This window comes from Capra hircus, chromosome 7 (assembly GCF_001704415.2).
Source record: "Capra hircus breed San Clemente chromosome 7, ASM170441v1, whole genome shotgun sequence".
Lineage (NCBI taxonomy): Eukaryota > Metazoa > Chordata > Mammalia > Artiodactyla > Bovidae > Capra > Capra hircus.
In genome coordinates, this window is record NC_030814.1 from 51,769,944 (window position 1) to 51,795,260 (window position 25,317).

General features: G+C 42.8%; 1 protein-coding gene across 3 annotated transcripts in view; it reads left to right on the forward strand.

The window, feature by feature from the left end:
- The window catches only part of DPYSL3 (dihydropyrimidinase like 3), a 114,821-nt gene that overhangs the window by 23,283 nt on the left and 66,221 nt on the right, over positions 1-25,317 (forward strand). Inside the window, exons 1-2 of one of the 3 annotated variants that reach the window (XM_018050187.1) lie at positions 23,124-23,484; positions 23,727-23,936. The exons of 1 other annotated variant lie outside the window; for it this stretch is intronic. In XM_018050187.1, the coding sequence (XP_017905676.1) occupies positions 23,898-23,936 (39 nt within the window). In that variant the 5' untranslated portion in view covers positions 23,124-23,484; positions 23,727-23,897. Of the gene's footprint in view, positions 1-23,123; positions 23,485-23,618; positions 23,937-25,317 lie in introns of those variants that run through there. One more of the 3 variants, XM_018050186.1, reaches the window with a different exon arrangement.

Here is a 25,317-nt window from a genome sequence, read left to right on the forward strand (position 1 = left end):
TAAGTAGATACTTGGTATATTTTGTTGGGAGCAGTCATATCGCTGCATGTTCGTGCTGGCTCTGCCCCAAAGGCAAGGCTCTGAACATTCTGGATCATTTCTCATGGCTATGTTTTCAAGGAGCAAGCTTGAGAGATGAGGTAACGTTTCCCCCAGACAAAGAGTCGTCTTACTCCAGCTTCCTATAAAAGTAGCGAATCCCCCAAGCACAGAATTCCCCCATAACACAACCCACTGTGTGAATAGGCACCCACAGTGGGCTCTTGGTATCATCCCTGTGAGACTTGAGGTGTAAGCTCTCCATGAAAACTGACACAAAACTGTCTAATGCTATTGTCCTGAGTAATAACACCCTTTGTCTCTGACCCAGGAATCTCCTGTCTTCTACCAGCATGCAGGAAATAGTAACAAGTTAGCTTATTAGGCTGTAAGCAGGATAAAATCTCAGACTCTACACATTGCTTGGCACACATTAATGTCATATATATATATGACATTAATTAAATATCACAATAGCCACAGGCGGTAGGTAGTTCAAGTAACCATATTTCATAGATAACAAAAGTTAGTTTCGGAACAAAGTTCAGAAACTTTCCAGAGATCATGCAGCTATTATATGGCAGAACCAAGATATTAAACTAATATCTATCCTACTCCAAAAGTTATACCTTTGATTATATTTTCTTTCTAAAGCATATGAAGTAATGGCTAGGAAATCCCTTCCAAACTCTAAAGCATTATGCACATATGTTATTGTTATTAATGAAAATATAATTATGATGTGAGCTCTAGGAAATTGGCTCATGTCAACACATTTGTATTGATTGTCTGCTATGGCCCTAGCTCCCCATGGCAGATAGAGCTACCTATTTAAACTTCTTTGGAGAACCTGGGCAGCGTAATCTTCATGCTACTGGCTATGTGACGTTGGACAGATAGTTGACATCTTTGTATCAGTCCAGACTCAGTTACGGAAATAGACACTATAATCAGTACTTTGGAGAGAAGGAATTTAATCCAGAGAACTGAGGATATACATGTTGGAAGCTGCCAGAGCAAAAAGGAACATGGCAGTTACTTCAGAGATAACTAGAGGAAATACCAGCCATCCAAGGCAGAGGGAACAAAGAGATGGGGCTGCCAGAATTGGCGTGGGGTGGGGTTGGTGTTCTCAGAGGGGCTGCCCTGCAAGATTGGCTCTCAGAGTTCTCAGGAGAGAGCTCCACCTGGCTGCTCCCGCTGCCCTTGAGAGGGTGTGGCAAAACAGACTACTGTGTATAAAATAGACAAGGACCTACTGCCTAGCACAGGGAACTCTATTCAGTATCTAGTAATAACTTACAATGGAAAAGAATCTGAAAAAAAGTATGTATAACAGAATCACTTTGCAGTACACCTGAACTGTGAGTCAACTATACTTCAGTAAAACACCTAAACAAACAAACACTGGGAGTGGGGGAGTGGACATAGGCTGGCGGCTGGAGATGACTGCAGCTGCAGGAGCAGGGGAGCACGGAAGAAACTCTTTCCCTTTCTTTGGCTTTCTCTTCTCCATTGTCTGCCTTCTATTTGCTGAATAGGAAACCAGCTGGTTAAGGGTCCCAGGTGATGTAGCTTGCAGACTTCCGGCTGCATAGGGATTAGCGAGCATGCAAGGTGGAAGGATGGACGTGGGGCTGAGAAGCGGTAGACATGTAACAGACACAATTGCTTTGCCTCATCCCCTGTCTGTAAAATGGGGATAATATCTATCTCATTATATTCTTTTGGAGGATTAAACGAAATAATCCGTTGCTTGAGACTGATTGCAAGTGCCCAGTAAATGTAAGCAATTATTACTCTTATGCTAAGCTTGCTTTCTGAATAATCTGCCACCTTTGTCTGAGTTGGGGGAGGAGGGAGAAGCTTGGGTGTTATGCTTGCTTCAGGAATTCTCAGGCCAGCTGGGAAGCTGGTTTTGCTAAGCCCCATGCGGAGAACAGGCTTCAGAACACAGCACTCACCCTCGAGAGTCAAGATGGGAACCCTCTCCCCAGAGATCTTTAATTATCTGGTTGTCGGGATGGTGTTGATAGATGAAATGCCTGTCTGAGATGGACTCTGTGGTTGCTCTGATGTGGGATTCTCAGTTTACTTCATTTGTCATCCTGCTTCCTCTCTTTCTCAACATAAAGGCCCCCTAGCCTTTCACTTCCCTCTCTTGCAATTCTCTCCTCACAGAAGATAAAATGTCCTTGGCAAAGTCAGCCAGATTTGCTTTAACACCCAGCTCCTCAATGCCTCCTTCCGGAGCACCCTCTCCGAGTATACAGCCAGCTTCAGTTAGCCTGATAATTCAGGATGTCGATGGTCAAGTAGAAACAACAGAAGTTCACATCCCTACACCATGTTTTAGTAACTCTGTGACCTTAGGGAAATCACCTCTCTGAGCCTCAGTTTCCTCATCTGTAAAATGAGCATGGGAACTGTATACGTATCATAGGGTTTCTGGGAAAATCAAGGACCCTAATCCATGTAAAACCCTAAACCCAGCATGCCTCACATTTTGTAAACCCTCGATATACAGTAACTATTATGACTGCCTATCTGCACTATGTTTTCCTTACATGAATTCTTGAAATAGAGTTGAAGGTATTAATTTATTTAATCCACAGATGTTTATTGGTCACCTCTGAAAATAATTGGTGAGCCCAAAATGAGCAAGAAGCAAACCTGACTTGGTGAAAACAGAATAGCGTTCTGGCCTTTAAGGTGCTAACAGTTTGGATAGTGGTGGGAAGGAGATTGGTCACATTCACAAACACACTTGTGATATGGTGGGTGTGATCAGTGTTACAGTAGGGGTTGGCACAAGGGGCCACGGGGCTACCAGACAGATAGGAGACTGAAACAGGACCTGAGGGATAGGGAAGCCTTTCCATGGCCCAAGCATGCATTTGTGTTAGCCTGGCAAAGTGTGCATGCATGTTATGGTAATGGACATTTATGCTGGTGTGTGTCTGTGTGTTGAGACGGGATGGGAGGTGGGGAGAACAAGGGTGTTTCCAAGCTGGTGATCTGTAAAAGAGAAAGCATGGCATGCTGAAGAATATGGAAATCTACTTGGAAATCTATCTATCTACATGGAAATCCTGTAGATGGTGAGGGCATACATTGGGCAGAAGTCAATAGCAGAGAGGTCGGCCAGGGCCAAGTTATGCAGCGCTTTACAGAGCACGTGCGGGACACAAGCTCCTGGACCTGTCTCGCATCCTCTCGGCTACCTCCTTCTTTCCAAAGGTGCCATGTGTCTCAAATCACACTTCTATATATTTTATGACCTTTGTCTAACCAATACTCAACTGTCTCCTAAGACAGCCCTGACTTTGTTGAGGAAGGCGGTGTGCCCAGCTTGAAAAACTCCATTTTCAAGCTTCCCTTACAGAGGGAAATAGGCATAGCTAAATGCCGGTCTTCACTGACACTGATGTGTACAGCCTCGAGGTACAATGACCATTAAAAAGTCAGAGTGTGTATTAATAAGATCTGTAACTCACTTCTAAAACATTAGTAACAACAAACACTTGAAGCTTTGAGAGATGTGTTATCTTATGCAATGGCTAACTCAGGATAAACCCTTGACCGAATAACATTTTTGTAAGAGCAATAATTAAAGAGAGTGTGCAAAATGGTAGGACACAAGAGACATGAATTCTGGTCCCAGCTCTAAAAAGTCTAATTGTAATTCTGAATGAGTGATTAGCTATCAAATCATACAGTTCCCTGGGAAAGTGAAAACAAAGTCTCTACTGTAGTACTATTGTGAAAATCAAATGAAATATGGTAATAGTAATGATGCTAGGTAATAGTCATCGAGTTTTTCATGTATTCCAGGCAGTATTTTAAGCATTTTACATGTATCATTTCACTTAAAACAGAACACGTTATAATAAACTATGAGTGCTACTATTTTATAGATACATGAAATGAAACAGAGAGACTAATCACTCTGACAAAGTCAGAGCTTCTAGCCAGTTACAATCTCTGCCATCTGACTCCAGAGCCCAAGGTTACATTAAGACTAATCTTATCATGTAGTAGAGATTTTGAAAAGCTGTATACTACATCCAAAGGGAAAGATTGTTGTCATTTTCACGTGTGACTTGCATGGGCCACTGAGAATCGGAGCAGATAAAATATGCTAAAACATTCACCTTGTTAATGATGCCAGGGTTCAGTCTTTCAAAATCTGATATAGTTTCAGATTTCAAGTTCTTTTGTAGTCATCTTTCTTTCTCTCTGCTTGCCTTTAGCATCATTGATTTTGAATTCTGCAATTTTAATAAAGATTTTTCGTCTCTGAATTCCACATATTTTTGAATCTGAGGATTCATATCTTTTATGAATTATGAACAATTCTGGAAATGTCTTAGCCATTACCTATGGAGAATAATCTCTCTATTTCTTTCTGAAATGCTTATTAATTACAATGAACCATCTTACTAATGTCTCAGTTTCTTAACCTCTCTGTTGTATTTTCCATTTCTTTTCATTCTTCACCACAATTAGTTATTTGATCATATTTACATTCCAGGTCACAAACTTTCTCTACAGAAACTTTCTTAATCTGCTTGAGAACTGTCTATTAAGTATTTCATTTCACTGGCTATTTATTTCCAAAAGATATTTCCCTTCCCCCTTTTTAAAATTTGCATTTTCTGTTTTGATAGTGTCTAATTCTGTTCCTATACTTAAATGTTATTTTTATTGGAGATTTCATGAATTTAAACATACTGATTTTATTGTATCTGACTATTATATGAAGTTTTCAGTTTTCTACTGTACTTGCTGTATCGGCTAAATCTGGCTCATGATATATTATTTTCTTACATGTTTTGCAATTTCTAATTGTGAATTCGTATTAGGTAATATTTTTCTGAAAGAGTCTAATGAACCTGGATCCAGGGTATCTCTTTTTGAGTGGTTTTGCTTTTGCCAGGTACCCCAGTGCTTTCTTTGCCATGATCATTTTTAAAGTTAATATGCCATTTTAAGAATTCCTACTGGTTTATAGTAAAATCTAAACTGGTGTGAATATCCTCTCACTGACAAATTCTGAGGAGACTCACCCACAATACCCCATCAAGAGCACAGGCCAAGGTGACAGAGCTCCATGTCATCATCCTTCATTAATAAGAAGATTTTCCTGTTTTGTTTTTTTTCATGGAAGGACCAAAATGTATGTGTGTGTGTGTGTGTGTGTGTGTGTGGGTGTCTGTTCTAATCTCTCTGCCTTTGGTGAGGACCAGATGGCCTCATTTTTTGTCCTCCCAGAGCTTTAAAACCCAGACCCTTGGTTACCAAGATGGGCAACTTCCTATAAGGCAGCCAAGTGCCAGCTCTCTTTCTCCTTACTTCTGTTTTCAGTTCCCATGTTTCTGCTCCTAACTATGTGTTTATATTTTCTGTTGGAAAGGTTAGACTATCTAATTTGCCATACTGCTGTCCTCATCATTATAAACATCTATTGTTTTGTAGTCATAGAAATTGTTCTCTGATTGGACCCTTGAAAACAGAAAGTTTAGGTTAATTCTAATAAAATCAATTTGTTTCTTCCTTTGTTAGGTGATTGAAGGACTAATTAGCATTAAGGAATAATTTTCTGTGCTAGAAATTATAGACTAATTCATATTCTTTATTTAATTTTGCATCTTAAAATGGGATTTATGACCATTTGTAGCTATATCGATTTCAGTCTAGGTCCACCACTTACTTGCTATGTGAATTTGGTCAAGTTACATATATTCATTGTACCTCTGTTTTGTCATTGTAAAGAGGGCTGTGCTAACAGTATCAATCCCACCAGGCTGTTATGGGAATTATGCAATAGATACACAGCATTCAGGAAAGGTCTTGGGCACATAGCATTTAACAATCGTACTTCTTATTATTATTACTGCCTGTAGACGCAGTATAGTCATCATACATTTACTTCTGAGGATGTGTACATTGGTGCTGCTTTGTGTCCATACTACTTTGTATACATGCTTTTAATCCAAATAAATTATCTTCAGATTTTTTTTCACTATAATTTTCCTGTCTAAAACCTTTAGGAGTGTTTTCAAGAGTTTGAGTCATCTTCCTCATTATGATAACACGTTAAGACGGTCCTTGATGTGGGGTTTCTTCTGTAGTTTCTAATTACTTAGATATTTCCACCCTTCCAAAGGAAGCTTTTACTTATTTTTAAATTGAGCTTATATTTATAAACTAGCTCTGAGGCTCTGCTTTCATCTGTTTGTTCCAGGTGTTCTTTCCGTTCCCTCGAATGATTTTCCATTATGAGCAATTTGGTTTGTGATGTAGATCTTTTTGTCAGGTCTTTACATCAGTAACAGTGATGAACAATATACCCATGTTAGTTTTCTGGTCTTGGCATTGTACTTCTGTTACATAAGATATGACCATTGACAAAAGCTGAGTCAAGTGTTCAAAGAACTCTCTGTACCATTTTTGCAATTTCCTGTGAACCTGTAATCATTTTAAAATAAAAAGTGAAAATAACCGTGTTTCAAAAGGAAAGTCAAAATGAGTTTTAAAGAAGATACCCAGGGACTTCCCTGGAGGTCCAGTTGTTAGGTTTCCTCACTTCCAATGCAGGGGGTGCGGGTTCGATCCCTGGTAGGGAATTTAGATTCCACATGCTACACAGTTGATTATGATGTGTATAATTCTATGCAGTTTTATTCTATGCATATTCATATAAGCATCATGATGCAAAATATAGAATTGTTTCATCACTACAAAGGAACTCCCACATACTACCACTTTATTGTCCACCTACCTCAGCCCTGTCCCCTGGCAACTACTGATCTGTTTTCCATCTCTAGAGTTTTGTTTTGTTGAAGGTGTTATATAAGTGGGATTGTTATAGTGTGTTACCTTGTGAAATTATTTTTGTTTTTAAGTGTGATTCCCTTAAGATCCATCCTAGTTTTTCACCTTTTATCTATAATTTGACCCTTTTTATTGATGGAGTGGTATTTCATCCTGCAAATATACCAGACTTTATTTTTCTGCTCCTCTAGTGAAGGAGACTTCGGTTGTTTCCACTTTCTGGCAATTAGAAATAGGACTACTATGGACATTCCTGAACAACTTTTCATGTGAAAGTCAGTTTTCTTTTTTTTTTTTTGGATAAATGCCCCAAAGTACAATTGCTGAGTAGAACAGTTGATACATATTTAGTCTTTTTTAAAAAATTGAAATGTAGCTGACATACATTTATGTTAATATATATTTAGTCTTATAGGAAACAGCCCAGTTATTTTCTGGAGTGACTGTACATTCCTCAACCAACAATGTAAAAGAGAACTGCTATTTTTGATACAATGATATTTTCTCCTTTAAGAAATCTCTGAAAATCCAGATTTTAAAAAATAAAGGACCTGTCTGACAATGAAAACATTCTCCACTTAGATTGTGGTGATGTTTGTATAGCTCTGAATATACTAAAAATCCCACCAAATTGGGTACTTAAATGGTGAACTTTACGGCTTGAGAGTTAAAGCTCAATAAAGATGGTAAAAAAGTAAAAGGATATTACAAGAAGGGATCTAATTCTATTACCAAAAAAACCTCATTCCTTCACTAAATCTCTAGTATTAAGAATTGACCATGTGGCAGGCATTACATGGAATGCTTCACAGTATACACATCAACTCCTGACTTATCTATTGACAGCTAGCATGTCATTTAACCATTCTCAACATCTGCATCCTTTCCTGTAGTAAAATTACCTTCCTTTATGAGGATTAAATGGAATAATGCATATAAAGCCATTTAGAATGCTGTCTGCATAGTATCATCATTCTCATATTAAATTCATGAAAAGACATTTTCATCTTAGCAGTTCATGACAGTCTGGTAACAGTATTATGAGAAAAAAGAGCCATGTGTATTAATAAAAGATGACATATTTTCCCATTGTGTATGCAGGAGGACAAAGGAAGCAGCTGGTGTTTGCTGATCATCTACTATGTACCAGGGACTGTATTTATGAGCCACTCTTCTGCGCCTTTAATACAAACACTGCTCCACTATGGGAGTAGCAGTATCTCCATGTAATGGAAGAGGAAACAAATGCAAAAAGCTTAAGAAAACTTTCCAGTTTCATAAAGCAAGTATTTGATGTAACCAAGGTAGCGAACCAGGTCTGTGTCCCAAGTTCATGTTTTTCTACTTTTCATGGATGAAAGGAACTACTATAAATTAGACATTTTCTTCAAACACCACTTTAACTTAGGGTAGTAGTCCTTGTAGCTTTTCTTTCCTATTTATTCAGAAACTAAAACTCAGCATAAATTGTTGGTGGTTGGGGTCTGAGATATTTTTAACATTTTTAATTTGGACAAAATTTGTGTATCCTTATGGGAGTTCAGAAAATAGTACCAAGGTTTTGTTCATTTTTGGATTTCCAACTGTTTGGAGCTTGAATCCAGAGTTAAAGTGCAAAAAACAGAAGTGCTGGTGGGAAAGCTCATGGCCAGGAGTGCTCGGGAAGAAGTGAAGAGAGAGATCCTGGAGACTGGAAAAAGGCAAAGCACCCCCTGCCAAACTGAATTAAAAAATGAAACAAAAACAAAAACAGAATCCCACGCCAAGAAGAAAAGAAAATTGTTTGCAATAGTATGACAGCGAAGCCATTTCTCAAGTTTATTCACCCGTGGATTAGTCTTGAGTTCTTTCTCTTTCTTCTGTAAATTCCTTTGTCTTCAGAAGCTGCCAAGTGTTGTAATGGAAGCAAAGACAGGACTCTAATGTCAGCCAATTTATTGAGGAAAGACAACAAAGAGAAGCTGTTTCTTTGTAGTGAGCCTCAAAGATTATACCACCCATTCCTCAGGTTTATGGAGGAACTTGGCTGCAGTTTTCTGCTGAAAAGAAACAAGTGCTTGGAATTCCACTTGGAAAACTTAGATCTTCCTGATTTCTGGATCAACACAGGGGCAAAAATCCCAGTGAGCACTTGCATCAATGTGAGACAGAAGATCTTTGGTTAGGAACCCACTAATTGATTTTAAGGGCTCTAAGTGCCTGGTTTTGTGTGTTGGCATGTTATAACTTATCTTATTTTCCATTATTTTATTTACCGTGAGCAGGAGAAATGAGGTCTGATTCTCATATGATTCAAAAAAACCAAACCAAACAGTCTTGGATTGGGTTAGGAAGTTCTCTAAACCATGAGAAATGACCTCAAAAATGGCCAAAAAAACCCAACAAGAATGAAAAATGGCATGCTGCAATTTCCAGGAGGATACTGGAGAGATCGGCTTCAGACGCATTTTATTTTGCATTGTTATTAATGGCTTGGCAAGAGGATGTAAACCTATTATGGCAATTATAGCTGCAGATGAGGGTAAATAGGATGGTGTTAGAGACACTAGTGAGGAAGAAACATAGTACAGAGCAACCTAGAGAGATTAGAAATATGGGCAGGAAATGAACAAATGAGATCAGCCTGGAAAAGTAGAAACATGCATCTGGAGAAATACGTAATTTGAAAAACAGAGAGGTACTTAAAAGAAGGGTCATACTTGGAAAGCAACAATGGTAAATGAGCTTTGGAGCGGATATCAATTTGGGATATGTTTGTAACATAATGGAAAAATAATACGAAGGCCTGGTGTTCAGATAGCCTTTTGGAGTGCTTTAAAAAAAAAAAAAAAAAAACAAGGGCATTTCCATTATCTCATTTGATCATCAGCCCAAAGAAGTTGGAAGCAAATAATTCAGTCTCCATTAAAGAGATAAAGAGAGGTTAAGTGAGTTGCTTAAAGTCAGGCAATTTGTTCATAAAATAGACTTGGCTAAAAGGTGGATATCTTGACTCGTTGTTGTATTTTTTCGCTTTTCATGACGACACCTTGTTATTATATCTTAGAGCTCGGAATAGTAATTGTTTCTGGCTTAGCATTTACCCATCTCTTTCTGATATTGTACATGATTTAATTTCATCTGAGACTGAGCATAATGTTACTAAAGCTTTAGACAGGGCATGAACCCCACCCTCCCCCACACCCCTACCTGTCTTTCCAGGATGAAGTGCTGCAGTGTGGGATGGGCGATGGATCTCTGGCTTAGGAGCCAGAACCCTACACTAACAGTGTAGGTTTCCAGGTGGGCAAACCGTGTGCCTTCTCTACTTGTGTGTGTTTTAACTGGTAGGACTGAGTGGGTTGATTGCTTCTGCAGTCTTATGGAATTAATCTCTTTGAAGCTCTGAAAAAACTGAAAAAAGAATGAACTAGTGCAAGCAGACAGAGACAGAGAAGCCTGAGAGGTGGCAGGGAGAGGGGGAGAGACCTCGACACAGGTGCATGTGATGTGTAGACTGTGGACAGTTGTTAGCATATGGCAAGCAGGCAAATTTACATTTTCAAGGATCGTCATTGCAAAACCTTCCTCAGGCTCCTCTCTCATGCTCTTGTCAGTTCTCCTCTTAAAGCTGACTGTCATTTTCTTTTCTTTGGTAATGCAGTGTGAGTTTTGGTACACCCTCATGTGCCCCTTTTCGTGGATGGCAGGTAGCAATCACTTAACCTTTCTGGGTTCTGCCAAGGTCATGATGCCTCTACACACATGGGTGGGCTCCTTGCAGCCAAGAAGGTGATTCCTTCATCCCATCTCCTTAGTTGATTAACCTGTAGGGTAATACGTGGTTCAAGCAGAGCCAGCTCCTTCCGGTTGGGGATCAGAACCAAGAGAAACTCCTCTGATTCTCTCAGTGTGATTAGAACAAAGAAATATGGAGTGACTGAATGTTTAGAGAAGTGTGGCTGATGTTAACAGTGAATGTCTGTGAGGCCTCAGAAGGGAAAGGAGGTGCTTGCTGACAGATCCTGATTCCAGTCTGGCTGCTTACACTGAATCTTTTTAATACAGTCTCTCCCCCTGCCCAGCTACCACCACCACTTAAAAAAATTGTTTTATTGAGATTTGCTGTAACTTTTCAACAAGATGTTTTCACTAAGGGTCAACCAAATTAACATTTGTTGTATGTATGTGTGTGTGTGTGCATGGATCCATGTATGCATGTATGTATGTTGGTATGTATCCATCCACGGTGGTCATCTAACAAGTGTCTCATGAGTGCCTTTATGTGCTAGGCACTGTGCTGGCACCAGAACATAGTAATGAATGAACAGAGCCTGACCCTCAAGGATCATGAGGAAGACAGCGAACAAAGCAGATAATCGTCACCCACCCTATAAGCACAGAGCTGCAAGCTGGCAGAGGCTCACGGAAGCACCAGGGGTCACTGGACAGGGGTCAGGGGAACCTTTCTGGAGAAGATAGGGGCTGAGTTGATCTTCAAGGGTTATTTGAAGATTCCCAGTTTAAGAAAGGGATGATTGTTTCAAGCACAAGGTATGACATGGGTCAGCACTTGTAGACAGCCGCATGACATGAGAGGAACTCTGGGTTCTTAGAGTGATGGGAACATAAGGTACAATCAGGACTGAAGAATGATGAAGCCCAGAGATGAGCACAGAGGCCAAGGATGGGAAGTTTTGTCTATCATGTTTGGAATCTTAGACTTTAACCTGGGAGGACTGGGGAATGATTGGAGGCTTCCATACAAGTAAGTGAAGAGAGGACTTTTAGGTGAGACCAGAATGGTAAGAAGGACCCAAACTGATTGAGGCTGATCAAGCAGAGGGAGCAGGCAGTGCAGAAGCACCCAGGGCTAAGACTCAGGTTTCTGGTTAAAGACTAGGTGAAGTGAGGTATCACTAGCTAGGTCACAAAGCATTGGAGAAAGTGCAGAAGGTTCTGGAACCTACTTGAGACATGAGTGTTTCAGTTTCCCTGGGAATCAGATCATAAGACAAGATTAGCATGAAGAAAGGTTTCTATGGGATGCCCTTGAGATCAACAATAGTGGATGGGAAAGACGAGGAAGGGAAGGAAGCAGAATTGAGTAGAGGGAAAATGCACCATCAACAGAAACCAGAACTGGCCCTGCCAGGAGGTCTAGAAAGAGGATAAACCTTCAGCTCTCAGTCAAGTTGGGCTCAGAGAGCCAGGCCTCAACTTCTCATCTCTGTCCTTGGATGTCGGCCACGCCCAAGGCTGTGTCATCTTGGGCAAGGTGGACCGCCTTAGGTGAAGCAACATGCAAAGGTGGCTGATGAGTGAGAACCTCTGCTGGTGGCACCTGTGTAGCTGGGATCATAAGCCCTTTCCTGCTGAAGAAGGATCTGGGTGGTGGACCGCAGGGCCCACTGCAGGGGTGTGGAGGTTCTGGTGGCTTCTCAGGTAGAGATACCCCTTTTGCTTTTGGATGTTAGAGCTTGAAGCCAAGAAAGGAGGTCTGGCTGGAGAGAAGACTGGGAGGCAGTGTATTATCCGTGATGAGAATGCTTGACCTTTGGGGGGTCATATGCACCCTTTTGAGAATCTGAAGAAAACCAGAGACTCACCCTCTCCTGGAAAAAAATGTGCCAAAATATATACCCACAGAATTTTTTGGCTTTCTTTGTGTCTGTTTCTGTCTTGTATATAGGTTTTGTTTGTGTCATTTCTTTTTGTATTCCACATGTAAGGGATGTCATGTGATATTTCTCCTTCTCTGTCTGACTTACTTCACTCAGTATGACACTCTCTAGGTTTTTGGCTTTCCTTGGACTGGGTTCACTCAGTAACACTCTCTACCCTGAGAAACGTCATGCAGTATTTTAATTAATCAGATTAATCAATCCAGTTTCTTGGAGCATTCAGAGAATATCAGGTACTGTCCCTTTATTTTACATAAAATGAAAGTGTTAATTGCTCGGTCATGTTCAGCTCTTAGCGACCCCATGGACTATAGCTTGCCAGGCTCCTCTGTCCATGGAATTCTCCAGGTAAGAATATTGGAATGGATAGCCATTCCCTTCTCCAAGGAATCTTCCCAACCCAGGGACTGAACCCAGATCTGCATTTCAGGCAAGCTCTTAACCATCTGAGCCACCAGGAAAGCCCATTTTATATAATCTTCATACCATATAAGTTAACCATTTTGCCCCATTTTACAGAGGCAGAAACTGAGTTTAAATAAACTTATCTGGAGGCACTGTTGTTAGCAGGCACCACAGAGCTTAGAATTGCAGTCTGTGTCACTAGCATTGTTGGATTCCATTTCTGAGCTCCATAGTTGGCTTTCTGTACATCCCTGGGGACCAGTCATTAGGTTTATGGACAGACACTACCCTCCAGCAGCTGTCGGGGTGCAGAGACCTGCATTCCTGGGAAGGAGAATCTACTGCTGGCATCAGGCAGATGGCTCCAGAGTGTAGGGGAGGGCAGCACTGGCTAAGACTCCCAGGGTGATGTTAGCTTGAAGGTGGTCCAAGGTCATAGGAGTTTGTCAAGGGAGGGGGACCAGCCATTCCCTCACTCTGTCCCTAGTGGTGGGCAATTGGCTGCCTCAGATGTTTTTCTCTTGTATGGACGTTGTGATGGAAAATAGCCCACCTTATGGCTAGTTCACTGGCTAGTTACTTTCTATGTTACTTGAAAAAAAAAAATGCCATAGAGGTGTCATTAGTTCTGCCCTTACTTCTAAGAGCCTTTACCATCTTTTTATACTAATTAATGAGAAGTCATTTAGCAAGACCATAGCAAATCAGTCATCACAAAGTGAATGAGTCAAACTGGCCTTCTGTGGCAAACATATTGGATTGGCCAAAAAAGTTCATTTAGGTTTTTGGTTACATCGAGTGGGAAAACCTGAACACTTTTATCTGAGTAGGATCTTTTACAGCACTTTGTGATAAAGTAGTTTCCTATGAGAACCTTTCATAGTCCCAAGGTTTTAAGTGAGGAGACCTTGCATTAAAACATTAGAAAAGCTTGAGGGTTTAGAGAGAAACTCAACTTGATGCTGATAAAATAGACAGTGTGCATTCACCTTAAATTTTATTCTAAATGTATAAAATATTCAGTAATCTTTTCTCTTCAAGATACCCCTATGAGTGATTTGCAGAACTCCTGCTTAGAAAAAGAAAATGGCCCTAATTTTAACTTTAATTTTAATCAAAGCTGAGTCAAGGCTATGTGGGTGTTTATGTACTTGTTTTCCACAGTGGCTTTAGCTTAAAACCCTCATCACCACAGATCCATTGTCCCACTGTCCAGCATCTCATTATACATGACTTTCCCTCTTGCTATAGAGAATCCCCATCAAATATATAAAGTAGGCAAGTGTCAATAACAAAATGTCTTTATCCATCTTGTCAGCAATACTTTAGGGTTTTTGGAGGTCACTGGAAATTATTTGTGGCTATGAAATCATGAAAACAGGACTTGGTTACATTTAAAAAAATATATTAATTAATTATGCATACCTTGGAAGATGCTCAGTATATAGTACTGTAAGTCCAGACAGTCCTTATCTGTTTTGGTTATGATTACAGCAAAGAAGCAAGAATCGAATTTGGCTGGGGCCTAGGGTAATCAGGGGTTCTCCATTTTTATCCACTCACCAATATTGGGACTCCAAAACCTGTTCTTTTAATCATTCTGTGCCACCATGATGATATGCACCAGCAACTGCTTTTTAATGAATCAACTCATCTTTTTGTTTCATCGGACCTGTTCTTTCATGATTGTGTCAACCTATCCACTCAGCTCTTCTACTGACCCATTTTACAGATGAGGCAAACTTAGAAGATGTTCAGACTCATTCCAAAGTCAACTAATTGGAAATGAATTTGGAAAATCTCAGTTTTTCCTCTGTTTCACTCTCTGGCTCTCACCTCTTATGTTTACTATCTCCAATAAAAAATGAGTGCCTGGATCTTAAAAAATGTCGAGGCACTCTGCCTGGGGCCAGGTCAGCATTTGTCTGGAGTCAGAAATCCAGGATTTCACTTGGGATCAGTGCACACAGGTGACCAGTCCAAGAAGGAAGTGCTCATTCATTGACATACCAGTGGCATGCGAGAGGAGCCTGTTTTCCACTCCACTGTTCCTTTGGGGATTTGCTCAGAGAGACCTGTGACTGCACCCTTGGGCATATGTCTCTACCATTCCTATTTCTCGGAAAAGATAGGGAGCCAGAGGTTGTTGAGGCCCTAGAGCATTTGCTACAGCCAAGTACAGGAAACAGGAGGGAAAAAAAAACACAAAAGACACGCAGCCAAAGTCCCTTCCTGGAGACGGGTGGGAAACCTGGAAAATGCAAGCTGGGGTTGCAGCCTTGTACTTGGGGGTTGGCTTGCTCTTTTGAGCCTCTGTCCAAGAGTGAGTCTCACATCCCTCATCTCGGGGTGAGCTGTTGTGCTGGGCCCGGAGAGACCTAAATTCAATCACATATGTTTCCATTCAGCCCAGAGGTGAAACTGATTGCACATAACCAGAGATCCTGCAGCATCAGCCCAGGCTCTCAAACTGACGTTTAGCAGAGGGTCAGGGAGTTCCAGGGAGAAGGCAATGGCACCCCACTCCAGCACTCTTACCTGGAAAATCCCATGGACAGAGGAGCCTGGTAGGCTGCAGTCCATGGGGTTGCTAAGAGTTGGGCACGACTGAGCGACTTCACTTTCACTTTTCCCTTTCATGCGCTGGAGAAGGACATGACAACCCACTCTAGTATTCTTGCCTGGAGAATCCCGTGGATGAAGGAGCCTGGAAGGTACAGTTCATGGGGTTGCACAGAGTTGGACATGACTGAGGAACTACAGGTTTGCACACTACCACAGGTTTGCACACCACCACAGGTTTGCACACCACCACAGGTTTGCACACCTTGCTTATGCAAATAGAAGTTTGATTTGGAATAAGCCCCTGAGATACTTTTCTTTGGCTACCACGTTTTTTTTTTTTTTTTTTCTGTTTTTGGCTTATGTGTTTCAAGGATAGGATTGTTTGTCAGGTTATTTCTGTGTATTTAATATGTAAACATCTAATAATAGCAGGTGAATCATCGCTTTGATTTTCATTCTGTGACACTGGAAGTAGATGCGTAAGGTTTCCTTTGTTTGAAATGTAGGTAAAATTAATGGACCCAGATGACTTAATGGGCAGTTCTGAGATTAAATGTTTATTCACATTAGAATAGCCTGTGTATTTCACAAAATCCTTGTGTGTGGCTTTTGCCCCTTCACAACTCTTCTCTGTTTTGCGACTATGTTTTTCTTCATCCCTCAAATCAGGACCAGGGGGAATATTTACCCTTAATTATTTAGCAAAATATAAATGTATTTTTTAAAAATAGAATTTTTCAATAGTCAAAACTGTGTGAATTACCAAGCACTTATTTTACATATTTGAGGGATTAAAGGGAAGACAGAATATTCTTGACTTTCCCCTGCATTCAATTAATTTTCCCTCATTGATTCTACTCTTTCAAGCCTTATAGCAGAGTTGGAGACTACAAAGATAAATAAGACATAGTCCCTGACACAAATGAGTTCAGCAAATAGTAACCAGAACATTAAAAAATAACGGTAGGAATGTTGTTGTTGTGCTTAAGTTGCTCAATTGTGTCCGACTCTTTGCAACCCCATGGACTATAGCCCACCAGGCTCCTCCATCCATGGAATTCTCCAGGCAAGAATACTGGAATGGGTTGCCATGCCCTCCTCCAGGGAATCATGCCAACCCAGGGATCGAACCCAGGTCTCCCACACTACAGCTGGATTCTTTACCATCTGAGCCATCACGGAAGCCAGCTGCCATCTAATTAATTTAGTTTGTGCTAAGAGCTTTGCATGAATAACCTTATTTAATCTTCAATATATCTACTGTCCTTTGGCCACCCTGCCCTCCATACTTGTGCCCTGCTTTCTCCTACAACCAGCTTAGATCCCATGCTTTACCCTCAGTTCCCTGAGTTTCCTTCTCCCTTCTCAGCACTCATCTAGCAAAACCCTGGTGAAATTCCACAGGCTGCCTGCTGCAGAACTGCATGTATACAGCTGTATATGACTAGAGGCATACTTCCTGGTCTCTCTTGAAATTTATGGTTGCTACCTGGGACGGGGGAGATCCTTAGTCCTGCCAAGGAATCATACCGTATTTCTGTAGTCCCTTTATTCTCCTAATAACTGATTTTATCCCAGCTCCTCACCCCTCTTAACTTTCAGTACCTTTTCTCCCAGACTGTCTTGGCTGATGGCAGAGAAAACAGACACAGCCAGAAGAGAACTGCTATAAACTCTCTCCATGAAATTTACCTAGCTGCCCATCTCTGCGCCAGTGTACTCTAACCCTCCGGGTACTGGTGGGGGAACAGTCTTTGCTCTTGAGTAAGGGCACGCCCTCCATCTGAACACTAGGTGTCACGTGGTGTCCCATTTCTTTCCTGCATCGTGAAGTGACCCCTTCTTTCTAATTCAGCCCCACTGACATTCAACCCTGCTGGGCTATTTCCTTCATACTGGATTCCACTTTCTCTAGTTACTGCTCTGTATCCTTGTTCCTGTTTACAAAATATCCCTTGAAAGTATTGCTTATATTTGGGATATCCCATTTACACTTTGATTTTTCTCTTGGAAATGCTCTAATCATATATATATATATTTTAAGAATAGTCTTCATTCTTTCTTTTATTTTTTCTTGGGCGGGGGGCTACATTAGGTCTTCGATGTGGCTCACAGGATTTTCCCTATGGCTAACGGGCTCTCCAGCTGTGGTGCTCGCTCAGTATTTGCAGACTTAGTTGCCCTGCAACATGTGGGATCTTAGTTCCCAGACCAGGGATCGAATAGCATCCTCTGCATTGGAAGGCAGATTCTTGGCTCCTGGACCACTAGGGAAATCCTTCCAATCAGATTTCATCCCCACAGCTTCATTAAGACTGCTCTGACAACACACACAAATACATAGTGGATGCACAGTAAATATTACCTGAGGAATTTACTACTTGCTCACACACACTCTCTCTCACACACACACGTAAAACACTGTAAGATGGGTATGAAGATACTCATTCTGTAGGTGCTCTGTACAAGGCCCTTGGTGATTTCACACAGTGACAAATTCTCAGCTCCCCTCGGTGCTTGACCTTTCAACAGCATGTGAACACTTCTTCTTATTTGAAATAATTTTCATTTCTTGACCTTCACAGCACTGTACTCTCATGGTGTCCAGGCTGTCTCATTGACCTCTGTCTCTGCTGGTTCTTCTGTTAGCCCCGGGATACTCACTTACCTCAGAGCTCCATTTCTGCTCATGTCCTTGGCCAGCTCATCCAGAGTCGTTACTTTAAATAACACTCAGAGGTTAACCGCTCCCACATTTGTATCTCTGGCCTAGCTCTTCCCTTCGATTTCTGATTTCGAATATCAGCCTGCCTGCTCCCCATCTCACTTAGGTGTTGAATAAGAATGTCACACACATATTTCTGACTTTCCCTCCCAACCCCATTTCTCCTACAACCCCCCTCATCTTTCCAGTTGCTGCTGCTAAGTCGCTTCAGTCGTGTCTGACTCTGTGCGACCCCATAGACACGAGGCTCCCCCGTCCCTGGGATTCTCCAGGCAAGAACACTGGAGTGGGTTGCCATTTCCTTCTCCAGTGCAGGAAAGTGAAAAGTTAAAGTGAAGTCGCTCAGTCGTGTCCGACTCTTAGCGACCCCATGGACTGCAGCCTATCAGGCTCCTCTGTCCATGGGATTTTCCAGGCAAGAGTACTGGAGTGGGGTGCCATTGCCTTCTCCCATCTTTCCAGTAGCCCAGGCCAATACATTTAGTACAACCTTTGATTCCTCTTTTCCTCATACCCCAATCAAATCCAGCAGCAAATGTTATTGGCTTTACCTTGAACTATATCTAATACCTGACCATTTGTCACTGCTTCCACTGTTACCATTTATTCTAAGAGACCAGACCACCATCTCACCTGACCTGTGACCTCTGATGTGGAAAATTCCAGCCTAGCCTCAAGACACTGGAATGACTTTCACATTCCCATCCCTATCTTATTCCCAGTGTACTTGCTACCATTTTAAACACTATGCTTTTTTAAAAAACACTGCTGCTGCTGCTGCTAAGTTGCCTCAGTCATGTCCGACTCTGTGCGACCCCATAGATGGCAGCCCACCAGGCTCCCCCGTCCCTGGGATTCTCCAGGCAAGAACACTGGAGTGGGTTGCCATTTCCTTCTCCAATGCATGAAAGTGAAAAGTAAAAGTGAAGTTGCTCAGTCGTGTCCGACTCTTCGCGACCCCATGGACTGCAGCCTACCATGCTCCTCCATCTATGGGATTTTCCAGGCAAGAGTACTGGAGTGGGTTGCCATCGCCTTCTATAATTTTTTATTCTTGATTTATCCCTTCCCTAGGATGGAAGCTTCATTAGGGCATCTTGTCTATTTTATTCAAATATTTGTATCCCTAGTGCCTGGAGACCATAATAGGTACTCAATAAGTATTAGTTGAATGAATTAATACATCATCACAAAAAATATTATGTGGTAGGTCATAAGATGCTCATTTAGAGATGAGGTAACCAAGACTCAGAAGGCTGAAATAATCTGCTGAAGATCATAGAAATAGGAACTGGGTGACTTGGAATATGGACTGAGGTTCCTCTATTTCCAAGTCCAGATCTTTAAAGCAGTACAACTTCCTGGGTTCTAGTCCATAGTTTTCTTATGAATTCAGTATCAATTTTCAAAAAAGAAATTCTTTAAATTAACATAAGGCTTTTGATCTTCTCTTACGCTTTGAGGGCAACTCATTTCAAAGTCACAGCTCTCTAATCACTGTTCAGGTACCAGATCTATTTTATAGTCATTCCTTGGCCCATTTATTGCCTTGGATTTAGCAAAATGATTCCTCACTGTCTTGAATTCAGTTGCTCTGAAATCCAGAATCAGGAAACCCTAAGAAGGCTTAGAGGAACAAAAATAGATCTTCTTAAATGCCCTTTAAAGACATTTTAAGAACAGGACACTCTAAGAACTTTAAGAACAGGAAAGTTCTTCTTCCATCTATTTATTCTTTCTTCAGACACAATTTGAAACATTTTTACATTCACTCACCTAAGAATTACTGAGCAATTTCTGTGGGCATGGCCCTATTTCACACACTCAGGACCCAGTGGTAAATAAAACACACACATTCCTTGCCCTCAGGGAGTTTACATCCTAGTGACAAGAAGGAAGACAATCATTAACATATCATATGAGCAAAAGTACTGTGAAGATAAATAAAGCACAGAAAGGGACTAACAGGTGGCACATTGTGTTCTCTTGAATAAGGGTATAAAATAAACTCCCTGAGACCCAGGATATTATTATTATCTTTTAAAAAAAATATTTATTTGGCTACATCAGGTCTTAGTTGTGGCACACGGGACCTCTTCATGGTGGCACACAGGCTCTCAGGTTGTGGTGTGGGCTCCAGAGAACACAGGCTCAGCAGTTGTGCATGGGCTTAATGCTCCACACACGTGGGACCTTAGTTTCCGGACCAGGGATTGAACTGGTGGCCCTTGTATTGCAAGGCAGACTCTTAACCATTGGGCCACCGGGGAATATTTATCATCATCAGTATTATTATTCATATCTGTAGCATTAGATCCTAGGAAAATAAGTAGTATACACAGGATAAATGCTGAATATTGTGAGAATGAACGAATGCATAACCATGAGGAAGAGAGCCCAGTTAGAAGGTTACTGTGGTAGCTCAGGTGGTAGCTGCTGATGCTGCTGCTGCTGCTAAGTCGCTTCAGTCGTGTCCAACTCTGTGTGACCCCATAGACGGGAGCTGGTGGAGCCTAAACACAGAGGGAAGCTTTGTAGATGGAGAGAAGAGATCATAGTGTGTACATATGTAATAAACCCAATAGTATTTCCAACCTTAAAGTTGGACGTAAACTGCAAATTGAATTGTACTGAGGAAGAGAAGTCAAAGTTTGGACAATGCCAATCAAGCTTTGGCCTGAGCAATAAGAATAAAGTAGCCTTGACTGAGGTGTGGATATCTATGGATGTGGTAAGTTTGGTGGCCAAAATTAAGTTTCTTTGGGACTGTAAATTAAGTCTCTCTGCATCTCCCGCTCATTCTGTCTTTGTTTCCTGAGATACCTAAAGCCAAATACTGCTGTGTATCCAAGGAAAACCATTCAGAGTCATTCTTCTGTGGAAAAGAGCAAAAATCCATGCTGGTTCCACCCCTCACTCTCTTGGCCAGACACAGAGGCATCTTGTGTTGATCGCTGTCTTTCTTCTTACTCCTTGAATAAGAAGGACACAGCCAACAACGGCTTTTCCTTTCAAACTCATCTCAGACACTTGATTTTGATTTAAAAAAGAGAAAGATGATTGAAGGGGATGAAAGGGGGAAAAATAGGGTTTGTTGTACATTTCTGCTCATGGCAACAGCTTGAACCGATTAGCTGGTTATTATGCATTCTTGTGCATGGCTTTTCACAGCAGTCTGATCCAGAGAAACATCTCAAGTCCTTTTCGGCATGGCTCTTTGCAGGCAAACCTGACCTCAAAGAGATTAACCTAGCCTTGTCATTTGAAAGAACAGACACACCCAAAATCATCAAGTGATCAAAAATATGGTATAAATAAATTATTTAGCAGAGAGTGTTCTGGATTCTAATGACGGTAACAGAGGAGATAATTACCATGCAAGAAAGGGAAAAAAAAAAAAAAACTTGACAAACGTGCTAAACTAAAAAAAAAAAAAGAAGGAAGACAGTGGCATTTCTTTAGGATTGTAAATGTCCCCTACATATATTTTGCTTTTCCTAAGAACTTGCAAGATCCCTTTAAACAAGTTTAGGGCAGTAAAATCAATGGGAAAGATTCGGACCTCTGCAGGGTTGCATAGTATGCAGTTAATTCTCTTTTTACTCTGTTCTAAATATAATCCTGCTCATTTGCATGCCAATCCCCAGAATGCTTTGTAATTTCACAACTCTTGGCTAGTGGTCTCAGCACTTATGCTTTCAGAACAAAGCAAAATGTTTAGGGCGTGTCTTTGGCTTTAGTCTTTTTTTTCTTTTTTCCCCCCTGTGCTTTGCAAAGAGTACAGAGAGGTGACCTTTTCTTGGCATTCATTCTGCAAGCCAAAGGATCACAGAAATAAAGTGGAGAATGCTGTGGACTTTTCCTGTGAAGACTGCATTCAGTCTAGTTACCCATGAATAACCAGCCACTTGGATTAACTCACTCGAGTGAGTTTCAGGGGGCTTTGGCCTGCTCTTTAATTATGTGACCAGGCTGGTTCATTTTAGGTTTAGGAAAAGCCTAAACCGAAGTATTCTCTTATTCTCCCGATGCTTTATGTAGCTTCTTTATTGCAAAGGAAGCCTTTAACTTAATGAAAAGATGTCCGAAAGTGTGGTTGGTGGCCTGCCTTATGGATATGTGAATTCAAGTTCCCTAACACAGACCTAGTCATGCTCAATGATAATCTGCGGAATTTCTGTGTGTGTGTATGTGGGGGGGGGGGGTGGTTAGGATTCATAAGCGGGTGAAGTGATCATAAGAGACTCAAGAAGGGGACTTTATGATTTTTGCACAGCAAGCCATTGTTGTTGTTGTTATTCAAATGGTGTTTTTGGGTGTGTCTTTTTTCTTTTTTTCTGGAGAGTTTAGAAAGCTCCCCCATCTGACCATCTCTCAGCCCCCAGCCTATTTCCTCCAAACATGCCTTCCTTGGCCGTTTAATTGAAGCATATAGCAAAATAAGAATATATTCCAGCACCGAAATATCGTGTCTTTTGCTCCTAATAGCCCACTTACCTTTGTCTCTCAGCCCTACCTAAAGTAAACTCGGGACTGTGACCAGCACACATCGGACCGCTCACAAAAACCGCGGCTGCGCAGTAACGCACCAGGGCTTCTGCCTTCTCACTACAGGTGTTTTCTGCTCCTTGCTCACGGAGCAGCATTACTGCTGTTTCATCGATTCTGAGAGCCAGACAGTGGAATTCCTTTAAAGCACATTATTTCGAGAATTATGTTTACAATACAGAGAACAGCTTTTGGTAGCCGACACGGGGCCCCCTCGCAACCTTCCGAGAGTGAGGGTTACTTCGCATTTTTTAATCTCCATTTTCATGGTCTCGGGATAGCAGCGGCTGGCCAGGCTGCACAAAGTCGGCGCGGTTCTCGGCTTTCTAAGGGGATCGCGCCGGCTGTTTATACACTCGGCGACCAGCAGAGGCGGCGCCCGGCTTCCGCGGTAACAAAGGCGGCGGCTGAGGCATTCAGCCCGCAGGGTGGCGGAGGAGAGCGGGTGCTCGAAGAGAAGCCCGGAACCGTCTTCTTTCTGAAACGAGGGTGGGGAAGGTGGGAAATCGGATCAGAGTCAGGTCGGAGGCGTGGGCTTGGCCCGCGGGGACGAGACGGCGACGCTGGTGCTTCTCTGCCGACTCTGGGGACTGCAGTATCCCCGCCCCGAACAGTCCCTCGCGCCCCCTGGTGGCGGTGGAGCAGGCTGACTCTGCTGCACTCGCAAGTCACCAGAAGAAAAAAAAGGAAGAAAAAGAAAAAGTGGGTGAGGCAGATGCAAAGAGGAAAATCAATAGGGATAAGAGAGAAGAGGGAGGAGTCGCGGATCAGCCATTCTTGTTTTACGGGGTCCCAGCTGGTACCGCAAAAGAAAAAAAAAAAAAAAAAGCCCGGGCGTGAACGCGAGTGAGGAGAGTGTGTGTGTGTGTATGTGTGTGTCTGTGGAGCGGGGGGAGGTCGGGGGTGAAAGGGGGACCAGGGAGATTTACTATTGTCTCTGGCAGCCGCCGCGGGAGCCGGGGAGGGGGGCGGAGGCGAGAGGAGGCGGCGGCCGCGGCCAGCGCACCATTCGCTCCACCTGATCTCGGGGCGCTGTGCGCTGAGGAAGACGCGGGCGAGCAGGAGCAGAAGGAGGAGGGAGGCAGGCAGCTGCTGCAGCCACCGCCGCCGCCACCATGTCCTACCAAGGCAAGAAGAACATCCCGCGCATCACGGTGAGTCGGACGCCACTCCGGCTCGCTCGCTCGCTCCTTCCCGGCTGCTCTGCAGGGGCTTGGATCTTGCCGGCTTCCCCGGGCCAGTCCCCAGGGAGGGACCGGGACCCGGGGTCGGGGGGGGGGGGGGGGGTGGAGAGCGGCGGTCAGTCCAGCCGGCGCGGCGGGGCGCCACCCAGACGGAGCGACCCTGGGGTTTGGGGAAAACCAAACAAAGAGGAAACCCAAACAGTGACAGTGGCGTGGAGAACTTTGGGTTATTTATCTTCCTTTCCCACTGCTGGGTAGTTCCCAAATAACAGGCCCTCCGTCGACCCCCGCTCCACCTGGGTCGTCCGTGTGAGCTGCCCCCAGCGAGACGTGATTTTTTTTTGTAGAAGATTCCTTTTTGGCGGGTTGGAGCGTGGAGAAATGACACCTTTCCCCAGAGGTCTTGGTTAGCCCTGCCGCTCCCATCTCTGAGCTCCAGCCCCGCGGCTCTGATGGGGTGCCTGACCATCCATCCTCACCTTGGCCACTGCTTGCTTGTATTAACCCCAGTGCATATCTCGGTGCGTCATACTCGGGACTGGACAGCTAACGTGGCTGTAGTGAGAATAACCAACTTTTTTTTTTTTTTTTTGGCTCGGTGTATTTGCATTTTTTCCTGTAATTTCTCCCCTTCACCCCAAGAAAAGGCTGAGTTTTTAGAGCACATTTTAGTTTGCGGTGGCAGGCGCGTGCTGTGTGCATGCCGCGTCCAACTGCCATTGTGTGCAGAGCCGAGCCCCTGCGGCCACCGGGTGTCTGACGCGCTGGGCGAGCCCCTAGGGCGGGGTGGAGCGGAGATGTGCCATTACCAGGTAGAGAAGGCTCATTTTCGTTGGCGTCCAGCAAGCAGCTCTCGCTGCAAAAATACCGCGCCCGGCTCTGGGATTTCTCCAGAATGCGCTGAAATGACGCCCCCCCTGGAAAGGACACACGACAGGCTGGAATGGACAGTTTTTTAAAAGGGCAAGACAAAAGCAACAGAAAACCCACTGGCATTTGTTAGTTGAGCACGAAGTAGTGCGGTTGTGCTTTGTCTGTAGCGAGAGAGTTGTGTGTGTGTGTGTGTGTGTAGTGTGTAGTAGGGGAACGTGTGGCTACTCCATCTTTGCAAGACGAACAAAGGAAGTGATGAGCTGGCCCCTGGGAGGCTCTGCAGCTGCCCTAGGGCAGTGATGTACCGGCTTCTGTAGTTCATTTGCCCCATCCACTAGGTTTGGCTGTGGGCACCAGTCTGTTTGCACTTGTTCCCGTTAGGCTTGGAACAACCCGATTGCCGTCCAGGACCTTCCCCTCTGCAGGCAGGAGGAAGCTCTTCATGCTTTTAGCGCACTTTATTGTCAGGTGGTTTATT